Source organism: Martes martes, assembly GCF_963455335.1.
Source record: "Martes martes genome assembly, chromosome: X".
Classification (NCBI taxonomy): Eukaryota; Metazoa; Chordata; class Mammalia; order Carnivora; family Mustelidae; genus Martes; species Martes martes.
This window is the reverse complement of record NC_137897.1, coordinates 63023960-63042922: the sequence shown is the minus strand read 5'-3', so window position 1 is coordinate 63042922 and position 18963 is coordinate 63023960. Positions and strand designations below refer to the sequence as shown.

At 35.6% G+C, this 18963-nt stretch overlaps 1 protein-coding gene across 1 annotated transcript in view; it reads left to right on the top strand.

Annotated features, from left to right (window-relative positions):
* The window catches only part of BRWD3 (bromodomain and WD repeat domain containing 3), a 205532-nt gene that overhangs the window by 116533 nt on the left and 70036 nt on the right, over window positions 1-18963 (top strand). Inside the window, exons 17-21 of the mRNA XM_080795680.1 lie at window positions 415-640; window positions 12508-12675; window positions 14667-14850; window positions 16137-16230; window positions 18348-18497. Of these exons, the coding sequence (XP_080651806.1) occupies window positions 415-640; window positions 12508-12675; window positions 14667-14850; window positions 16137-16230; window positions 18348-18497 (822 nt within the window). The remainder of the gene's footprint in view (window positions 1-414; window positions 641-12507; window positions 12676-14666; window positions 14851-16136; window positions 16231-18347; window positions 18498-18963) is intronic.

Genomic DNA, 18963 nt, shown 5'->3' with positions numbered 1-18963 from the left:
TTATATCATCTTTGAGTATTTTTTATGTATTTGGTACTTAACCTGCTTTGCCATTTATATTATACTCCCATCTATCCTTATTTGGGTATGGATAAGCAATAAAAATAACTGTAATAGTTTGTATGATATTTGTAACTTAAGTAAAAATACCTAACTTTATCTATTGTGTTATTGCTCTCCTTCGTGTGCTAATTGGAGAAATACATATAGGGCAAGAAAGTAATACAGATTATAGGATTTTTGTGGAGAAGAGATAAGATTACCATTTAGGTGATTCATTTCTACCTGGAGGGAATACAAAGCAATAGAGGGCTATAAGAGTATGTAAAAAGTGTCTGATTTGAAAAATGCATTCTCTCTAGGAATAAAAATTAATTCCCTATGCATGTTAAATACTTAAAACCTGTCATAAAGATTCCAGATCAGATGTTCTTCCACACGGATTATCGACCCCTTATCCGTGATGCCAACAACTATGTACTGGATGAACAAACCCAACAAGCTCCTCACCTCATGCCTCCCCCATTCTTGGTGGATGTTGATGGCAATCCTCATCCTACAAAATTCCAAAGACTAGTACCAGGACGGGAAAATTGTAAAGATGAACAACTTATACCACAGCTGGGATATGTGGCTAATGGTATGTTATTTCCAAAATTAAATGTAAAACATTTTACAAAATGTTATACTTGCTGCTGTTCTCTCTATATGTCCCTTGCTAAACTCTGTAGTAAGTTATAATATATTTTACCTAATCTATTAATTTGCAGTTTTATAGTACTTACCAGAGTAGTTTTATATTTTTTATGTCACTTAAACACAGAAAAATGGATTAGGACAATAAGCATATACTCAAGCAGAAAATGTATTGACCTGCTTCCTTAGAACCCTGAACATTAAATTTACTAACTTTAATGTGTCAAGCTTTTCTCATTGGTGAAATTCCACTGCTCATATTATTGGTATTTTAATTTGACAGTCCATAGTTAATAGACCAAAGATAAGGAAATTTCAAAACCATAAACTGGGATATGGCCATTTACCCACTCTCTTGTATGAAATGCAAAGAATTACTTAGTGTTTAAATAACAGTCACTCCTGGAGGATGTAAAGGAAGCAGTGATGAGCATGATGGATGATGTAAGGATACTAGAGTAAGACACTGAACTATGCTATTCCCTGTCAAAGCAACTCTTCTTTTTCAAATTTTAATTCCAGTATGGTTAACATACATTGTTATATTTGTTTCAGCATACTGTATACTATATAGTGATTCAGCAATTCCTTGTATCACCCTGTGCTCATCACGACAAGTGCACACCTTAATCCCTGTCACCTGTTTGACCCACACCCCACCCACCTCCCCTCTACTAACAATCAGCTTTTTCATTATAGTTAAGAGACTATTTCCTGGCTTGACTCTTTCTCTCTTTTATTTTCCTTTGCTCATTTATTTTGTTTCTGAAATTCCACATATGAATGAAGTAATACAGTGTTTGTCTTTCTCTGACTGACTTATTTCAGTTAACATTACATTCTCTAGCTCTATCCCTGTCATTGCAAATGGCAAGATTTCATTCTTTTTTTATGGCTGAGTAATATTCCATTGTGCATTTGTGTGTGTATGTGTGTGTATGTATACTATATCTTTATCCTTTCACCTCTTGATGTACACTTGGGCTGCTTCTGTATATTGGCTATTGTAAATAATGCTGCTATAAACTTAGGGGTACATATATCATTTCAAATTGGCCTTTTGTGTTTTTTGGGTGAATACCCAGTGGTGTGGTTACTGGATCTTAGGGTATCTCTATTTTTAACTTTTTTAAAAAGATTTATTTATTTGAGAGAGAGAGTGAGAAAGAGAGGACAAGTGCGGGGAGGGGCAGAAAGAGAGAAAGTCTCAGGCAGACTCCCCGTTGAGTGCAGAGCCCAACACTGGACTCCATTTCATGACCCTGGTATCATGACCTGAGCTAAAATCAAGAGTCAGACACTTATCTGACTATGCCACCCAGGTGCCCCACTATTTTTAACTTTTTGAGGAACCTCGTTACTGTTTCCACAGTAACTACACCAGTTTGCATTCCCACCAAAGGCACAAAAGGGATCCTTTTCCTCCACATCCTTACCAACACTTGATGTTTCTTGTGTTTTTGATTTTAGACATTCTGAAGAGTGTGAGGTGGTATCTCGTTGTAGTTTGGATTTGCACTTCCTTGATTGTGAGGTTGAGCATTTTTCATGTGTCTGTTGTCCATTTGGACATCTTATTTTTTTATTATGTTATGTTAGACACCATACAGTACATCATTAGTTTTTGATATAGTGTTCCATGGTTCATTATTTGTGTATAACACCCAGTGCTCATTATAACACATGCCCTCCTTAGTAACCATCATGGAGCTAACCCATCCTCCCACCCCCTCCCCTCTAAAACCCTCAGATTATTTCCTAGAGTCCATAGTCTCTCATGGTTTGTCTCCCCATTTGATGTTCCCCTTTCAATTTTCCTTTCCTTCCCCTAATGTCCTCCATGCTATTCCTTATGTTCCACATATGAGTAAAACTATATGATAATTGTCTTTCTCTGCTTAACTTATTTCACTTAACATAATCCCCTCCAGTTCCATTCATGTTGATGCAAATGATGGGTATTTATCCTTTCTGATGGCTGAATAATATTCCATTGTATGTATGGACCACATCTTCTTTATCTTTTCACCTGTTGAAGGTCATCTTGGCTCCTTCCACAGTTTAGCTATTGTGGACATCACTGCTATGAACATTGGGGTGCATGTGCCCCTTCTTTTCACTACATCTATATCTTTGGGGTAAATACCCAGTAGTGCAATTGCTGGGTCATAGGGTAGCTCTATTTTTAACTTTTTGACGAACTTCTGTACTGTTTTTCAAAGTGCCTGTACCAACTTACATTCCCACCAACAGTGTAAGAGGGTTCCCCTTTCTCCACATCCTCTCCAACATTTGTTGTTTCCTACCTCATTAATTTTTGTCATTCTGACTGGATGTTCAGATGTCTTCTTTGGAGAAGTGTCTGTTTATTTCTTCTGCCTATATTTTAATTGGATTATTTGGTTTTGACTGTTGATTAGGTAAGTTCTTTATATATTTTAGATACTAACTGTTTATCGGATATGTCCTTGGCAAATATTTTCTCCCATTCAGTAGGATAACGTTTAGTTTTGTTGATTGTTTCCTTTGCTGTGCAGAAGCTTTCTATTTTGATGCAGTACCAATAATTTATTTTGGCTTTTATTTCCCTTGCCACTTGAGACCTATCTACAAAAATGTTACTATGTCTGATACCAGAGAAATCATTGCCTATACTCTCTTCTAGGATTTTTATGGTTTCAGAACTCACATTTAGGTCTTTTTAAATTTTTTTAAAAGTTGTGTTTACTTATGAGAGAGAGAGAGTGGTGAGAGGGGCAGAGGGAGAAAGAATTCCCAAGCAGACTTCCTGCTGAGCATGGAACCCAGCTCAGGGTTCAGTCCTCAGACCCTGAGATCATGACCTGAACTGAAATCAAGAGTCAGCCATTTAATGGACTGAGCCACCCAGGCTCCCCAGTATAGACATTCTTAAATATTTGTGCTTCCAATCCATAAGCATGGATGTCTTTCCATTTCTTGGTGTCATCTTCAATTTCTGTCCTCAGTGTTTTATAGTTTTCAGAGGATAGGTCTTTCACCTCTTTGGTTATAGATTTACTCCTAAGTAACATTATTTTGGGTATTGTTTTCAATGTGATTGTTTTCCTAAATTCTCTTTCTGCTGCTTCATAATAAGTATGTAGAAATGTAGTAGATTTCTGCACATTTTCTATCCCATGACTCCTAAAGTCATATGTCAGTTCTAGTAGCTTACTGGCAGAGTTTTTAGGGTTTTCTATATAGTGGGTTTTCTGCAGATAGTGAACATTTAACTTCTTCCTTACCAATTTGCATGCCTTATATTTTTTGTGTGTGATCTAATAGCTATGGCTAGGATTCCAGTACCATCTTGAATAAAAGTGGTGAGAGCAGACATAATTTTCTAGTTCCTTACTCTAAGGGGAAAGCTCTCAGTTTTTCCCCATCGAGTATTATATTAGCTGGTTTTTTGTTTGTTTTGTTGTTGTTGTTGTATACAGCCTTGATGATGTTCAGGCATGTCCCCTCTATCCCTACTTTGTTGAGGGTTTTTATCATGAATGGCTGTTATACTATATCAAATGTATTCTCTCCATCTATTGAAAGGATCATATGGTTCTCATCCTTTCATTTATTAATGTGATGTATCACGTTGATTGATTTGTGAATACTGAACCACCCTTGCAGCCAAGGAATAGATCCTACTTGATTGCCGGATTCTGTTTGTTAGTATCTTGTTGAGGATTTTTGCATTTTTTGGTATCAGGATATTTCTGGGCTCATAGAATAATTCTGGAAATTTTTCTTCCTCTTGTATTTTATGGCATAATTTGAGAAGAATAGGTATTAACTCTTCTTTAAATGTTTGGTGGAAGTCGCCTGTGAAGCCTTCTCATTGGGTGTTTTTTGATTACTGATTCAACCTCCTTGCTGACAGTCAGTCAATTCACATTTTCTATTTCTTCCAGCTTCTGTTTTGGTAGTTTATATGTTTCTAGGAAGTTATCCATTTCTTCTACGTTGTTATTGGCGTATAGTTTTTCATAATATTCTAATTGTACTTCTATGGTGTGGTTGATATTTTTCCTCTTTCCTTTGTAATTTTATTTATTTGTTTGTTTGTTTGTTTGTTTTCAGTGTTCCAAAATTCACTGATTATGCACCACACCCAGTGCTCCATGAAATACATGCCTTCCATAATACCCACCACCAGGCTCATTTTATTTATTTGTGTCTTTTTTGGTTGTTTTTTGATGAGTCTGGCTAAAGGTTTATAAATTTGTTTATCTTTCAAAGAAACAGCTCCTGGTTTCATTGATCTGTTCTACTGTTTCTTTAGTTTCTATGTCATTTATTTCTGCTCTACTTTTTGTTAGTTCCTAACTTCTGCTGGTTTTAGGTAGTTTAGTATTTTTTGTAACTCCTTTAGGTGTAAGGGTAAGTTGTTTCTTTGATGTTTTTCTTGCTTCTTGATTAAGTCCTGTATAGGTATAAAGTTCCCATTTAGAACCCTTTTTGCTACATCCCAAAGCTTTTGTACCATTGTGTTTTCATTTTCATTATTTCCATGTACTTTTGGATTTCTTCATTCATTTCATGGTTAATCCATTCATTGTTTCATAGCATGTTATTTATCCTCCATGTATTAGTGGTCTTACAGATTTTTTCTTGTGTTGAACTTCTACTTTCATAGCTTTGTCATTAAAGATATGCATGGTATGACTTAAATCTCTTTGAATTTGATGAGACTCTTTTTCTGGCCTAATATGTGATCTCTTCTGGAGAATGTTTATGTTCTAAATATATCTGTTAAATCCACCCAGTGCACTGTGTCATTGTTTGGTTTTTAATTATGTTTAGATGTAAGTAGTATATTAAAGTTCCCTACTATTGTATTATTATTGATTGGTTCCTTTATGTTTGTTATTAACTGTTTTATGTATTTAGTACTCCCATGTTGGGGTGTGTAAATATTTACAATCGTTCTTTCTAGTAGATTGTCCCCTTTGTTATTATATAGAGTCCTTCTTTGTCTCTTGTTACAGTCTTTGTTTCAAAATCTATATTTTCTAATGTAAATATTGCTACTACAGCTTTCTTTTCACATGTATTTGCATGATAATTGTTTTTTGATTCCCTCACTTTCAGTCTGCATCTATCTTTAGGTCTAAAGTGAGTCTCCAGTAGGTAGTATACAGATAACTCTTGGTTTTGGGGTTTATTTTGTTTTTTCTTTAGTGCATTCTGTCACCCTTTGTCTTTTGATTGGAGCATTTAGTCCATTTACATCAAAGTTATTATTGATAGATATGTATATATTGCTATTTTATTACTTGTATTGTGGTTATTTTGAAGTTTTTTCTGATCTTTATCTTTCTCTCTTTAAGTTTTGCTGATTTGCTTTAGTAATGTATTTGAATTCCTTTCTCTTTATTCTTTGCCTATCTATTAATGTTTTTTTTTTGATTTGTGGTTATCATTAGGTTTATGTAGAATCTCTTGTGCATATAGCTGTCTATATTAACTTCATTGCACCCAGTCTGTTTTGAATCTCAATTATTGCATTCTTTGTTTCTAACAGTTCTTTAACCCTTTTATCTCTGGGTTAAGGGCCTCCCTGAAGTCTTCCATGCTTTTCTCAAGCCCAGTGATTATCCTTATGACTGTTGTTTCAAATTCTCTGTCATGCCTATTACTTATATCTGTTTTGCTTAAATCTCTGGCCATGACCTGATCTTGTGTTTGAATTCCTCCATCTTGGCATTTTTTCCAAGTCTCTGTCTACTTCTCTGTGTTAGAAAAGCCTGTTATTGCTTCCTGCTCCTGAGAATTATGGGTTTATGAAGAAGTCATAAAGTGTCCAAGGCCTAGTGCTTCAAGGAATGTCTCTGGTGTGTGCTGAGTACACTCTGCTACTATGTTTCAGCTGCCCTGTCCTTCAGACCATTCCTCTTCAGAGGTTTTCCTTGCCTGCGGTGGGCAGTGTTTGCTCTGTTCTGCTTGTTAAATGAGACTTGATGGTACTTCTGCTAGAACTGAAGCCTTGCAGAACTCCTTGCTCAGGAATTGTGGTGTGTGCAGGGATTTCTGCTGGTCTTCTGGGCAAGGGGCCTGCTGTGCTGGGACTGAGGCAATCTTTACCTAGAAGGACAGAGTGCAAGGGTGTGGGTCCTGGTGTAAGCAAGTTAGGCAGCCAGCGTTGGCACTGTACTGTTTACTGAAGGTGGCTTATGTTTATGTGAGGGGCAGGGGAGGGAAGTGGTGCCAGCCAGCTCTTTTGTCCCAGGAGAGGGGTCTCTGTGCTTGCTGCTCTCAGGGAAGCACTCTGAAAAGAGCAAATAATCTCTCCCAGTGTATCCTGGTGTTTTTCAGTTGTAGTTTTCATGCTGTTTGCCCCAGGGCTGTTTGCCTACTTAATCTCCAGGAGCACCACAGTCAGTGCCTTCAGGGCTCTATCCCAGCCAGGCCCACCGACCTTTAAAACTCAGTCTTCAAACCCCGCTGGTTGCAAAAACTCACAAAAATCAACCCTTCTTATTTTCCCAGCCAGTGACTGGGGAAGTGTTCTCCTTGCTATTTCCCTGTGTGCTCCTCACTCTTCTGCCTTTCTCTGTGACCAACACTCCCTTTCCTCAGAGCACCCATTCTGTTTCTCCCCCAAACCATGTCTCCACACTTACTATCTTTCTTGATGTGCCTCTTCTCTCCCTCTCATTGTGGAGTTTGTTATGTCAGTCCTCAGGTTTATTTCTTGGGTATTCAGAGTGATTTGATAGTTATCTAGTTGTGTTTGAGGGATAAGACAAGCCCAGGGTCTACCTACTACACCACCATCTTCTAGATGTCTATATTAAGTTGCTGGTCATTTAAGAGTCAACCCATTCTTTACTGCCCATGTTTTAGGTATATGGTGTTCCTTTATTTTGTGTTTTCCTTGACTGATTTCTTACAGAAGTATTCATTTTCACTGCTTTTGTATTTCCTACTTGATACTGTCACTTATGGTCTTTCCTTTCCACTCAGAGATTCTTTTTAATATTTCTTACAGAGCTGATTTATTGGTCATTAACTCCATTATTTTTTTTTGTGTATATATATATATTTTTTTTAGATTATTTATTTATTTATTTGACAGACAGAAATCACAAGTAGGCAGAGAGGCAGACAGAGAGAGAGGAAGGGAAACAGGCTCCCTGCTGAGCAGAGAGCCCGATGCGAGGCTCGATCCCAGGACCCTGGGATCACAACCTGAGCCGAAGGCAGAGGCTTTAACCCACTGGGCCACCCAGGTGCCCCTAACTCCATTAGTTTTTATTTGTCTGGTAAACTCTTTAGCTTTCCTATTCTGAAATAACCTTGCTTGATAGAGTACTCTTGCCTGAAGATTTTCTCCATTCAGCACTATGAGTATATCATACCACTCCCTTTTTGTTGTAACATTTCTGCTGAAAAATTCTGCTGATAGCCTTAAGGGATTTCCCTTATGTTTAACTGTCTTCTTTTGTTTTGCTGACTTAATATTCTTTTTATTTATCACTGTATTTTTCTATTTTAATTATAATATGTCTTTGTGTGGATTTGCTTTTTTTTATTTTATTGGGGGTTCTCTGTGCCTCCTGGATCTGGGTATCTATTTCCTCCCCCAGATTAGGGAAGTTTTCAGCTATTATTTCTTCAAATATATTCTCTGCCCTCTTTTCTCTCTTTCTTTCTTTCTTCTAGGATTCCCATAATATGAATTTTATTATGTTTGATGGAGTCACTGACCTCCATAATTCTTTTACCTAATTCTTTTTTCTCTCTTTTGTTTAGCTTGACTACTTTCCATTATTGTCATCTAGGTCATTAATTTGTTCCTCTGCTTCTTCCAGACTGCTGTTCATTCTGTTAAGTGTATTATTCATTTCGTTTATTGAATCCTTTATCTCTGGCATATTATTCCTTATCTTTTAAGTGTCTCACTGGTGTCTTCCACTCTTTTCTCAAGTCCAGTATGTATCTTTATAATCATTACTTTAAATTCTCTGTCAAACATGTTACTTAATCTGTTTTGCTTAGACCTCTTGCTGTGGCTTTGTCCTCTTTCTTCATTTGGGAGAAGTTCCTCTGACTTCTCATTTTGTTTGCCTCTCTGTGTCTGTTTCTGTGTGTTGTGAAAGTCAGCTATGTCTCCTTCTTGGGGGTATTGACCTTTTGAAGAAGAAATCCTTGTAGTACCCTTCAGTGTAGTGTCCCCTTTTCCCCAGGCCCTGGCACTTCAGTGAGTTTTTCTAATGTGTGGTACATGCACTCTGCTGTTGTGTGCTGGTCACTTTATTCTTTAGGCCCATCTTTTGTAGATGCTGTCTTTGCCTGTTGTCAGCAATTTTGGTCCTTGGCCTGTTGTGGTCAGCTTTAACTATTTGTGCTCTGGTCTGCTTGTGAAATGAGGTATTTTGTCACTGCCACTGGAATCCAGGTCCTGCAAAACTCCTGGGTCAGGAGATGCAGTGTTGGCAGGAGTTTGGCCTGGTCTGAGGGAAAAGAACTGGTGTGTTGGGACTGAGGTAAGTGTGATGTGGAAGGTCAGTTCCATCTGAGCACAATGGGGTAGGATGTGGTATAAGCAATTTAGGTAGTAAGTTCTGGTGCTATACTGTTTCCCATAGGTGACCCTGTGCTTATGCAGATGGGTCCGGGAGGGAAATGGCAGATGCCAGTTACTTTGTTCACATACAGGTCTTTACATGAATCCTGTCTCTCTGGTACACACTCTGAGATGGGCAGATAAGCTCCCCACTGTGTGCCTCGGGCGTTCTTGAGATCAGTTTCTATGCCATATGTCTATGAGCTGTTTTCCTTGACTTTTTTTTGAAGAGCAACCCCAACGCTTTGCATGCTCTCCCAGAGCCAAACCCGATGACCTATAAAACAATAGGCTTTAAGTCCCACTATTTTCAAGAACTCATGAAATTAACATACTCTGGCTTATGAAGCCAGTCGCTACAAGGATTCATCTTTCTCATGTGAACTTCTCTTTGTGCTGCTCTGTATCTTGCCCTTCTCTATGACCTTGGCTCTCTCCCCACCATGGTGGCCATGATCTGTTTCTATCTCAAACCGTGTCTCAGCACTTCTTGCCTTCTCTGAGGCGGTCTCTTCTCCACCTTTAGTTGTAGAGTTCGTTCTGCTAATCTTCAGATCAATTTCTGGAATATTTAGGATGAATTGGTATTTATCTACTTGTATTCATGGGAGGAGGTAAGCCTAGTCTCCTCCTACTCCACAGCCATCTTCCCCTCCATAGCAAATCTTCTTGTTTATATATTTCTTTTGCATATTTTGATTCCCACACCCCATCCCCCATACCAGAATGCCTTCATATCTTAGTTTGTTAGTTGTAGGTTTTCTTCCAGGTATGAGGTAAGTATTGATTTATAAATGGAATTTTATTTCCTCACTAGGGATTTAAGACTTGAATTGTTTTTTATAGAGTGAAATGTTACATATCATTTTATGTACTCTCTCATAAAGATTTGTAGAACAATAGTGTTACACATTTGCTAATATTAACTTTTACAGTGTCATATGTGTAAACAAGGGTGAAAAGCATGAATATTAAATAGGAGATAAAACTAAAAACATTTGAATAAAAAAAATCTCTAATTCATCACATTTAATTTCCTATATGACCTGATGACTTGGCTGCTTGGCTACTCTTTAGGATACCTTTTAGCCTGACTAGAGGACAAGGTGAAGAACATGTCTAAGATGTATTTAAGAAAAAGAATATAAGGGTGCCTGGATGGCTCAGTTTGTTGAGCATCTGACTTGATTTTTTCTCAAGTCATGATCTAAGGTACCTAGAATCCAGCCCCCTGTGGCTCCATACTCAGCATAGAGTCTGCTTGAGGATTTTGTCCCTCTTTCTCTCTCCTCTCCCTCTCCACTCTGGAATGAATAAATAAATCTTTAAAAGAAAAATAATATAGAAGTAAAAAAAGTATTCAGATGTAATCATTGTGTTTCAGTGTATAAATAGAAATAATTTCCGTAATTATCAATATACTGAGGTGTTTTCAAAAGAGATATTATTTGAAATAAATCATTTTGATTTATTTCAGAAAGGAAATTCTCATGAAAGAAAGATGCAGAACATTTTCTATATCTGTAGTTGAACTTTAAACTTTACTCAGATCTCTACTCTGGACTTTTTGCTTAGAACATTTCATCAAAAATGTACATTTGGAAATTCATAATTTAATAATTATTCTTTAAGACCTTCCTAATAATGGCTAATTTGGGGATATTTGTTATATCATACATACACACAAACTGACATATCAAACAATTTAAAAGTTTGTCAAATCTATGGTCCGCTAATCTTCAACAAAGCAGGAAAAATATACAGTGGAAAAAAGACAGTCTCTTCAATAAATGGTGCTGGGAAAATTGGACAGCTGTGTATAGAAGAATGAAACTTGACCATTCTCTTACACCATAAACAAAGATAAACTCAAAATAGATGAAAGACCTCAACGTGAGACAGTAATCCATCAAAATCCTAGAGGAGAACATAGGCAGTCAACTCTTCGGCATTGGCCACAGCAACTGCTTTCAAGACATGTCACCAAAGGAGAGGGAAACAAAAGTGAAATTGAAGTTTTGGGACTACATCAAGATAAAAATCTGCACAGCAAAGGAAACAGTCAACAAAACAGAGAGGCAACCCACGGAATGGGAGAAGATATTTGTAAATGACACTACAGATAAAAGGCTGATATCCAAGATCTATAGAGAACTTCTCAAACTCAACACACACACAACAGATAATCATGTCAAAAAATGGGCAGAAGACATGAACAGACACTTCTCCAAAGAAGACCTACAAATGGCTAACAGACACATTAAAAAATGTTCATCATCACTAGCCATCAGGGAAATTCAAATCAAAACCACATTGAGATACCACCTTACACCAGTTAGAATGGCAAAGATTAACATGACAGGAAGCAACAAATGTTGGAGAGGATGTGGAGAAAGGGGAAATCTCTTACACTGTTGGTAGGAATGCAAGTTGGTATAGCCACTTTGGAAAACAGTGTGAAGATTCCTCAAAAAATTAAAAATAGAGCTTCCCTATTACCCTGCAATTGCACTACTGGGTATTTACCCCAAAGATATAGATATAGTGAAAAGAAAGGCCATAGGTGCCCCAGTGTTCATAACAGCAATGTCCACAGTCTCCAAACTGGAAAGAGCCAAGATGCCCTTCAACAGATAAATGGATAAAGAAGATATGCTCCATACATACAATGGGATATTACTCAGCCATCAGAAAGAATGAATACCCACTTTTGTATCAATATGGAGGGGACTGGAGGAGATTATGCTGAGTGAAATAAGTCAAGCAGAGAAAATCAATTATATGATTTCACTTACTTGTGGACCATAAGGAATAACATGGAGGACATTAGGAGAAGGAAAGGAAAAGTGAATTGGGGGAAATTAGAGGGGGAGACAAACCATGAGAGACTGTGGACTCTGAGAAACAAACTGAGGGTTTTAGGGGGGAGGGGGTGGGGGGATGGGTGAGCCTCGTGGTGAATATTAAGCAGGGCACATATTGCATGGAGCAATGGGTGTGGTGCATAAACAATGAATCTTGGAACACTGAAAAAATTAAATTAAAAAAAATTAAAACTTCTTTACAAGTACTGTTTGATACATGTTTTATTTTCATTTTAATCTTGTTTTTATTATTTATCTAAAAAGTTATAGATTAAGGTTTTTTTCTGTATTTACTATATTGTTTTACTCCATTTAGGTTATATTAAAATTTTGTGGCTTTATATCTTTGGTCTCATTAAGGTGATGGTGAGGTGGTAGAACAAGTAATTGGACAACAAACCAATGACCAAGATGAAAGCATTCTTGATGGGATAATCAGGGAGCTACAGAGAGAACAAGATCTTAGACTAATTAATGAAGGAGATGTTCCACATTTTCCAATTAATAGGTCATATTCTGCTAATGGTGGTAAGTATGTATATATGTGATGGATATACTTTATTCATTTTATTTGCACTAAGTAATCACATGTAAGGAACATTTTAGGTTTTTAAATAAGAACATTTTTATTAATTTAAAATTGTGATATCAAATACACTGAAGTGCCATAATCTCATTGTCATTTGTGGCTAAAGGTCTCAATGTGTCTCATGAAATATGGGTGGTATATTTTAATATACTGTTTTCTCTTAACTCAGGAATGTATTTTCAGTCTTCACTTTTGTTATAATAAATGAGGTACTATAGTAAGTACATGTTTTTTGTAAAAGAAGAACCAGCCTATAATGTTTTCAAAATTAAAACCACTTGAATATAAAAATAACTAAGAAAAAATTTATCCACCTTTGTTAAAAAAAAAAAAAAGCAACATTATCTCCTTCAACTCTTGAATTTACAAAAATACACTGGAAGATAAGTCCTATTCATAGGAAATACAGATGCAACTTGTGGATTGATTTTCACAACAGTTTAAATACTAGCAGTATTCTAATTTATTGTATCTTTTCTTCACTTTACATGAAATGTGACTATACATCTGAATTTTTTAAAGATTTTATTTATTAATTTGAGAAAGAATGAGTGTGAGAGAGAAAGCATGAGAGGTGGGAGGGCCAAAGGGAGAAGCAGACTCCCTTGCTGAGCAGGGAGCCCAGTGCAGGACTTGATCCTGGGATTCTAGGATCATGACCCAAGCTGAAGGCAGACGCCCAACCACCTGAGGTACCCAGGTGCCCTATATATCTGAATTTTATATAAATCTTAGCTTCTGTCAGTTTTACTTTTTTTCTTTTAATGATGGAATACTTCATGAATTTGCCTGTCATCCTTAGGGGCCATGCTAATCTTCTTTGTATCATTTCAATATAAGTACTGCCAAAGTGAGCACCATCAATTTTATTTTTATCAAGAACTATTAGTTGTACTTCACAATGCTGTCTTAAGGGATTTTGGCAAATGTGTTTCTTTTTACATCCATATAATTGGGGTTTATTTGGGTATCATAGCTTCCAAGAATTGAATAAAACAATTTAAATTAGAGGTGATTCACAAAGTATTATACTCATTTCCTGATTCTTAGGTATCCCATAAAATTAAAATAAAAGCATTCTTTGTTCACCTAAGGGCCATCTAACTCAGATTGGCTTTCCTTAACCTGGAACAAAATAAGAAGTGAGCTGATAATCCTACATAACCAGGCCCTTTTTGTTTCTTGACATAAAAGTTTCTTAGAACCCTGATTTAGAGATTCATTAATGAAATCCACATTCAGCTCTACCCTCAATACTAGATTTCTGTTGATAGATTTGAAATGCTATAGTAAAAACGACCCCACTGACTTCTGTTTCCAATGTTTATTTTTATTGTCTTTCCTGAGTGCTTATTTTAACAGTTGAATGAATCATGCAATTTCCATTTTTATTTTATTTGCAAATACAATAAAATAAATTAACAGAGAATGTCTAGGTGCTTAAAAAAGGTTTCATTACTTTATTTCCCCTTTCTTTCATTGCTTACCAGTTTTGAAAATGAAATTTTGATAGTTAAAAATATTTTTCCCTTATATTTTTTCTTTTATTACTACTTTCAAAAGCCTATTGAAACTTTATTCATAGACCTTTTCATGGGCTTAATGCAGGATTTAGATTAAAAGCTGCTTTCTGAAATAGTACTATTAAACATTTATGAATCTACCAAATCATGTTAAATATACTTTTTTATTTCCTCAGTATTTACTAGATGACAGATATGAATGTACTTTGAAAAAATTTGAAAGAGTGATAGAAACTTTAAACAATTATTTAGTGCCTTGCTTTATTCAGGGTGGTACAGAAAATGTAGAACAAAAGTATAGTAATATTGTCTAGAAGTACCATCTTAGACTCTCCTATTCTGGAGTACTGATCTCTAAAAATTTGTGCCTTTACTCAGAGAAAGTGGTACCTTTCTTTTTATTTTAGCTCTGAGAAGTCCAAATATGGACATATATTCATCCCCAAATGTTGGGCTTCGACGTAGTGGTCAGATTGAAGGTGTCCGACAAATGCATAACAATGCTCCTCGAAGCCAGATGGCCACTGAACGAGATCTCATGGCATGGAGCAGAAGAGTGGTGGTCAATGAACTAAATAGTGGAGTTAGTAGGTGAGTCAATAAGATAACATTGATAAGAAAATTGAGAACTTTACTGTTTAGTTAGGAAATTTTAATAACTAAGGTATATTTTAATCAAGGTGAGTTTTATATTAGTTTTTCTACATTATTCCAGTTAGTTCATTCCATAACAACTATTTAATGATTATTTTTTATTTACTTGGCTTTGTACTAAATGGTTTGGGAAATACTGAAAAATGAAAAACATAGTTTGTTTTCCATGAGTTTATAGTCTAGGTTAGAACATAAGAATACAAATACTATTAAGTAAGAATATGAGACCATATGTTATTAAATATGTCCTTGGTATATAGACCCAAAATTCAACAGTGGTTCTGAGGAAAAGGCCATCACTTTGATATTGGAATAGTTTGGGAATGCAGCATAGATATGTTGTAGACCCCAGTGCTTAAGGCATATTTTGAAATGCCCTTTAAGTAGATGTCCTTGTATGAAAGGACTTTATTAGGATGAATTTTTAATTTAGAATACCAATTCTTATTTATAGGTATTTAGAACACCTATTCTTATTTATAAATCCTAACAGATAATCCACATAGGCTGGAAATAGACTTAGAAAAGAAAAAGGACATTTGACAGAGAACATACAAAATCTCTTAATAATGCTATTTCCTTTCCCAATCCTTTTACCCTCTCATCCAACAAGCAGCAAACATAATTTAGTTTTGCCTTTTCTTAGGGAAACAGGTAATTTATGAAGTCTTAGCAGTAGAGGAATTTGAAATAATTCTTTACTCAAAACATTAAAGTACAATTAAGGAAGTCAAATAGATACTTGTATGCCAATGTTCATTGCTATATTATTCACAGTACGAGAACAGTAGAAATAACTCCAGTGTCTGTCCTCAAGTGGATGGATAAACAAAATGTGATATATACATGAAATGGAATACTGCTCAGTCATGAAAAAAGAATGAAGTTCTAATAACCGCTCTCACGTGGATAAATAGTAAAAACAGCATATGATTCCACTTATATGACATATATAGAGAAAGCAAATTTATAGAGACAAAGTTGACAAGGACTGATAGAAGGAGAAATTGAGAGTTACTGCTTAATGGTTACAAAGTTTGGAGTGATGAAAAAGGTTTGGAAAGAGTGGTGATGGTGGTTACACAACTTTGTAAATGTCATTAACATACACCTAAAAATAGTTAAAATGGCAAATTTTACATTTGAAGATATTTTTGTTATCTGACCTTTAGACTGTTGGTTTGATTTTTATGATTTTCTGTCACTTTGACCTTTGTTATTAGGGTTCAGGAAGAATGTCGAACTGCAAAAGGTGACATAGAAATCAGTCTTTATACAGTTGAAAAGAAGAAAAAGCCATCTTATACTACCCAAAGGGTAAGTTTGGTTTTACAGTCCATTGGGTTACACTACTTGTAAATATTTGCAGATACTGGGTTTTTCAAAGGTAGCAATTATGTATTAAGGGCCTATTTTGCTAGCTAACTACATGTATAGATAACCTGTTTTTTAAACCTGAAATTGAAATATATGGCAATTATTAAGAAAAATAAAATTACACAAAGTCAGGACTGTCCTCCAAAATTTAGGACATGTGGTCATTGTAGGTATAAAACATTTGTATTAAAATACCATTTTCAGGGGCGCCTGGGTGGCTCAGTGGGTTAAAGCCTCTGCCTTCGGCTCAGGTCATGATCCCTGGGACCTGGGATCGAGCCCCACATCAGGCTCTCTGCTGGGCAGGGAGCCTGCTTCCTCCTCTCTCTCTCTCTGCCTGCCTCTCTGCCTACTTGTGATCTGTCTGTCAAATAAACAAATAAAATATTTAAAAAAAATACCATTTTCATATGGTTAGAGTAAAACCTTAAAATTGTTGGCTGGTCACTAATCACAGTATAAAATAAATGTTTAGATATCCTAGGTCAGAGGTTGACAAACTACTATGCATGGTCTAAATCTAGTCTATAGCCTATTCCTGGTAATAAAAGTTTTATTGGAACACAGCCACACTTACTAATTAATATATTATCTGTGGCTGCTTTCATGCTATAGAGTTGAGTAGTTATAACAGAGATCATATGACCTGCAGAGCCAAAACTATTTACACTCTGACCCTTTACAGAAAGGCCCACTCTTGGCTTACCTAATCATATAGAAGCACAATCTGATCTATACATTGGGAAGATTCATATTCCCAGTAGAAACAGCTAGGCAGGGAGTCAGATTCCTATACTTCATTAGGTACATAGTAAACCCTTTACTAGTATTCTGAGATTGAACAAACTAGTGGCATAACGATGTATATTCTTATTCCCAGATCTAACTGTAACTCCTAAAAAGTATGGTAATTTGGAGAGTCTAGGATGATTTTAATTTTATTAAAGAAATCTAGGCAATGGGCACTGAATTTTAAATGTTTTTTTTTCAGTATTGATAAACACAATTTTAGGTAAGTATCATAAGAATATCTTCAAATATCCTTAGATCGTTTTGATGCCCACTTTCTTAATTTCTGTTGAGGTTTGGTAGCTTATTTGATGTTCTCTCTTAATGTTATTTTCTTAGACATTTTGAATGACTCAGATCTATGATTTATGTTATTTTCTCCTGCTAAGCTGATTTTTCAAATATCATACTTGTCTGAGACTAATAATAATAAGCAGGGTTGTTGGGTCTATAAACATTTTTATTTATATCAAAAATGAGAAATATTTACATATGGGGCAAGAAACTAGTCCTTGTTACTGATTTATTTATGACTTTTAAACTTGTTTACTCCTGATAACATGCTATGGTTGTAAGTTTAACATAAGGTAATATCGTTAATATTTTATACTTGTAAAGGTTAGAAGAAAATAGTTTTTGCTTTAAGTTGTTAAAAATTAAGTATTTTATCAGTTTATTAATGTAGTTTTTTTAAAGAACAAAGAAGTATATATTATATTAAGAATTATATGTACATAGGTATGATATATTTATCTTGCTTCATCTTGCAATAAATTGTGATTAATACAGTATATGTAAATTCTGAGTGGGCCCATTCTTGCAGCCCAAACTTTCAGCACACTCTTTAATTTGATCACAAAATTTTTGAAATAGGAGAGTAATAAATATTAATGGAAGGTAGCTGAAATATATATAGATATATCTTATATTTTCTTTTTGGGGATTTATTCCTAATTATTACATCCATCCCTCCCCCCTCCCCCACCCAAATTATTTGCTTTATATATTTGTGTTTGTTCATTGAGCCTTCATTTTTTTTTTAGATTTTTATTTTATTTATTTGACAGAGAGATCAGCCAGAGAGCACAAGCAAGGAAATAGCAGAGAAAGAGGGAGAAGCAGGCTCTGCACTGAGCAGGGAGCCCAACATGGGGATCGATCCCAGGACCCTGACATTATGAGCTGAGCCAAAGGCAGACACTTAACCATCTGAACCACCCAGGCACTACAGGCCTTTCATTTTTTAAAATTTTCTTTCTGTTTTACAGACTGATTATCAGCCTAGCTGTGGGCGGTCTTTACGGAGAACACAGCGCAAACGTCAACATACTTACCAAACACGGTCCAACATAGAGCATAATTCACAAGCATCGTGTCAAAATTCAGGTGTACAGGAAGACTCAGACAGCTCCTCAGAGGTTAGATACCTGCAATTATTTACTTAGTGTAATTGTTTACCAGTTAGTATCATTACCTTGGGTTTACTTTTAATAGTGATTTTAATAGAAACTAATTTTAATGATTTTCTTTTAAGATTTTCCATTAGTAAGGCATTTAGTAGGCAAATTTGAACATTATATTGAATTCCTTTAGGTATCTTCTCTGATTTATACCTAAGATACTATTTTGTTTGAGAGTATCAAATATGCCAGTAAGTTTGACTTTGGGACAATGAGAAAAGAGTGAAAGGAAATCTGCCCATAAATAAGAAGTAGAATATAAACAATAATAACTAATTTACAGTCCCGGAACTGGTTTACTGTGTAATCAGCAGAAAGGCACATTTTCCATTATTGTTGACTTCATTAGTCATGGAGATTATGAAGTGATGGCTTTTTTCAGATCTACATTTTTCATGGTAATAGAATAGAGTTTACCAATTCT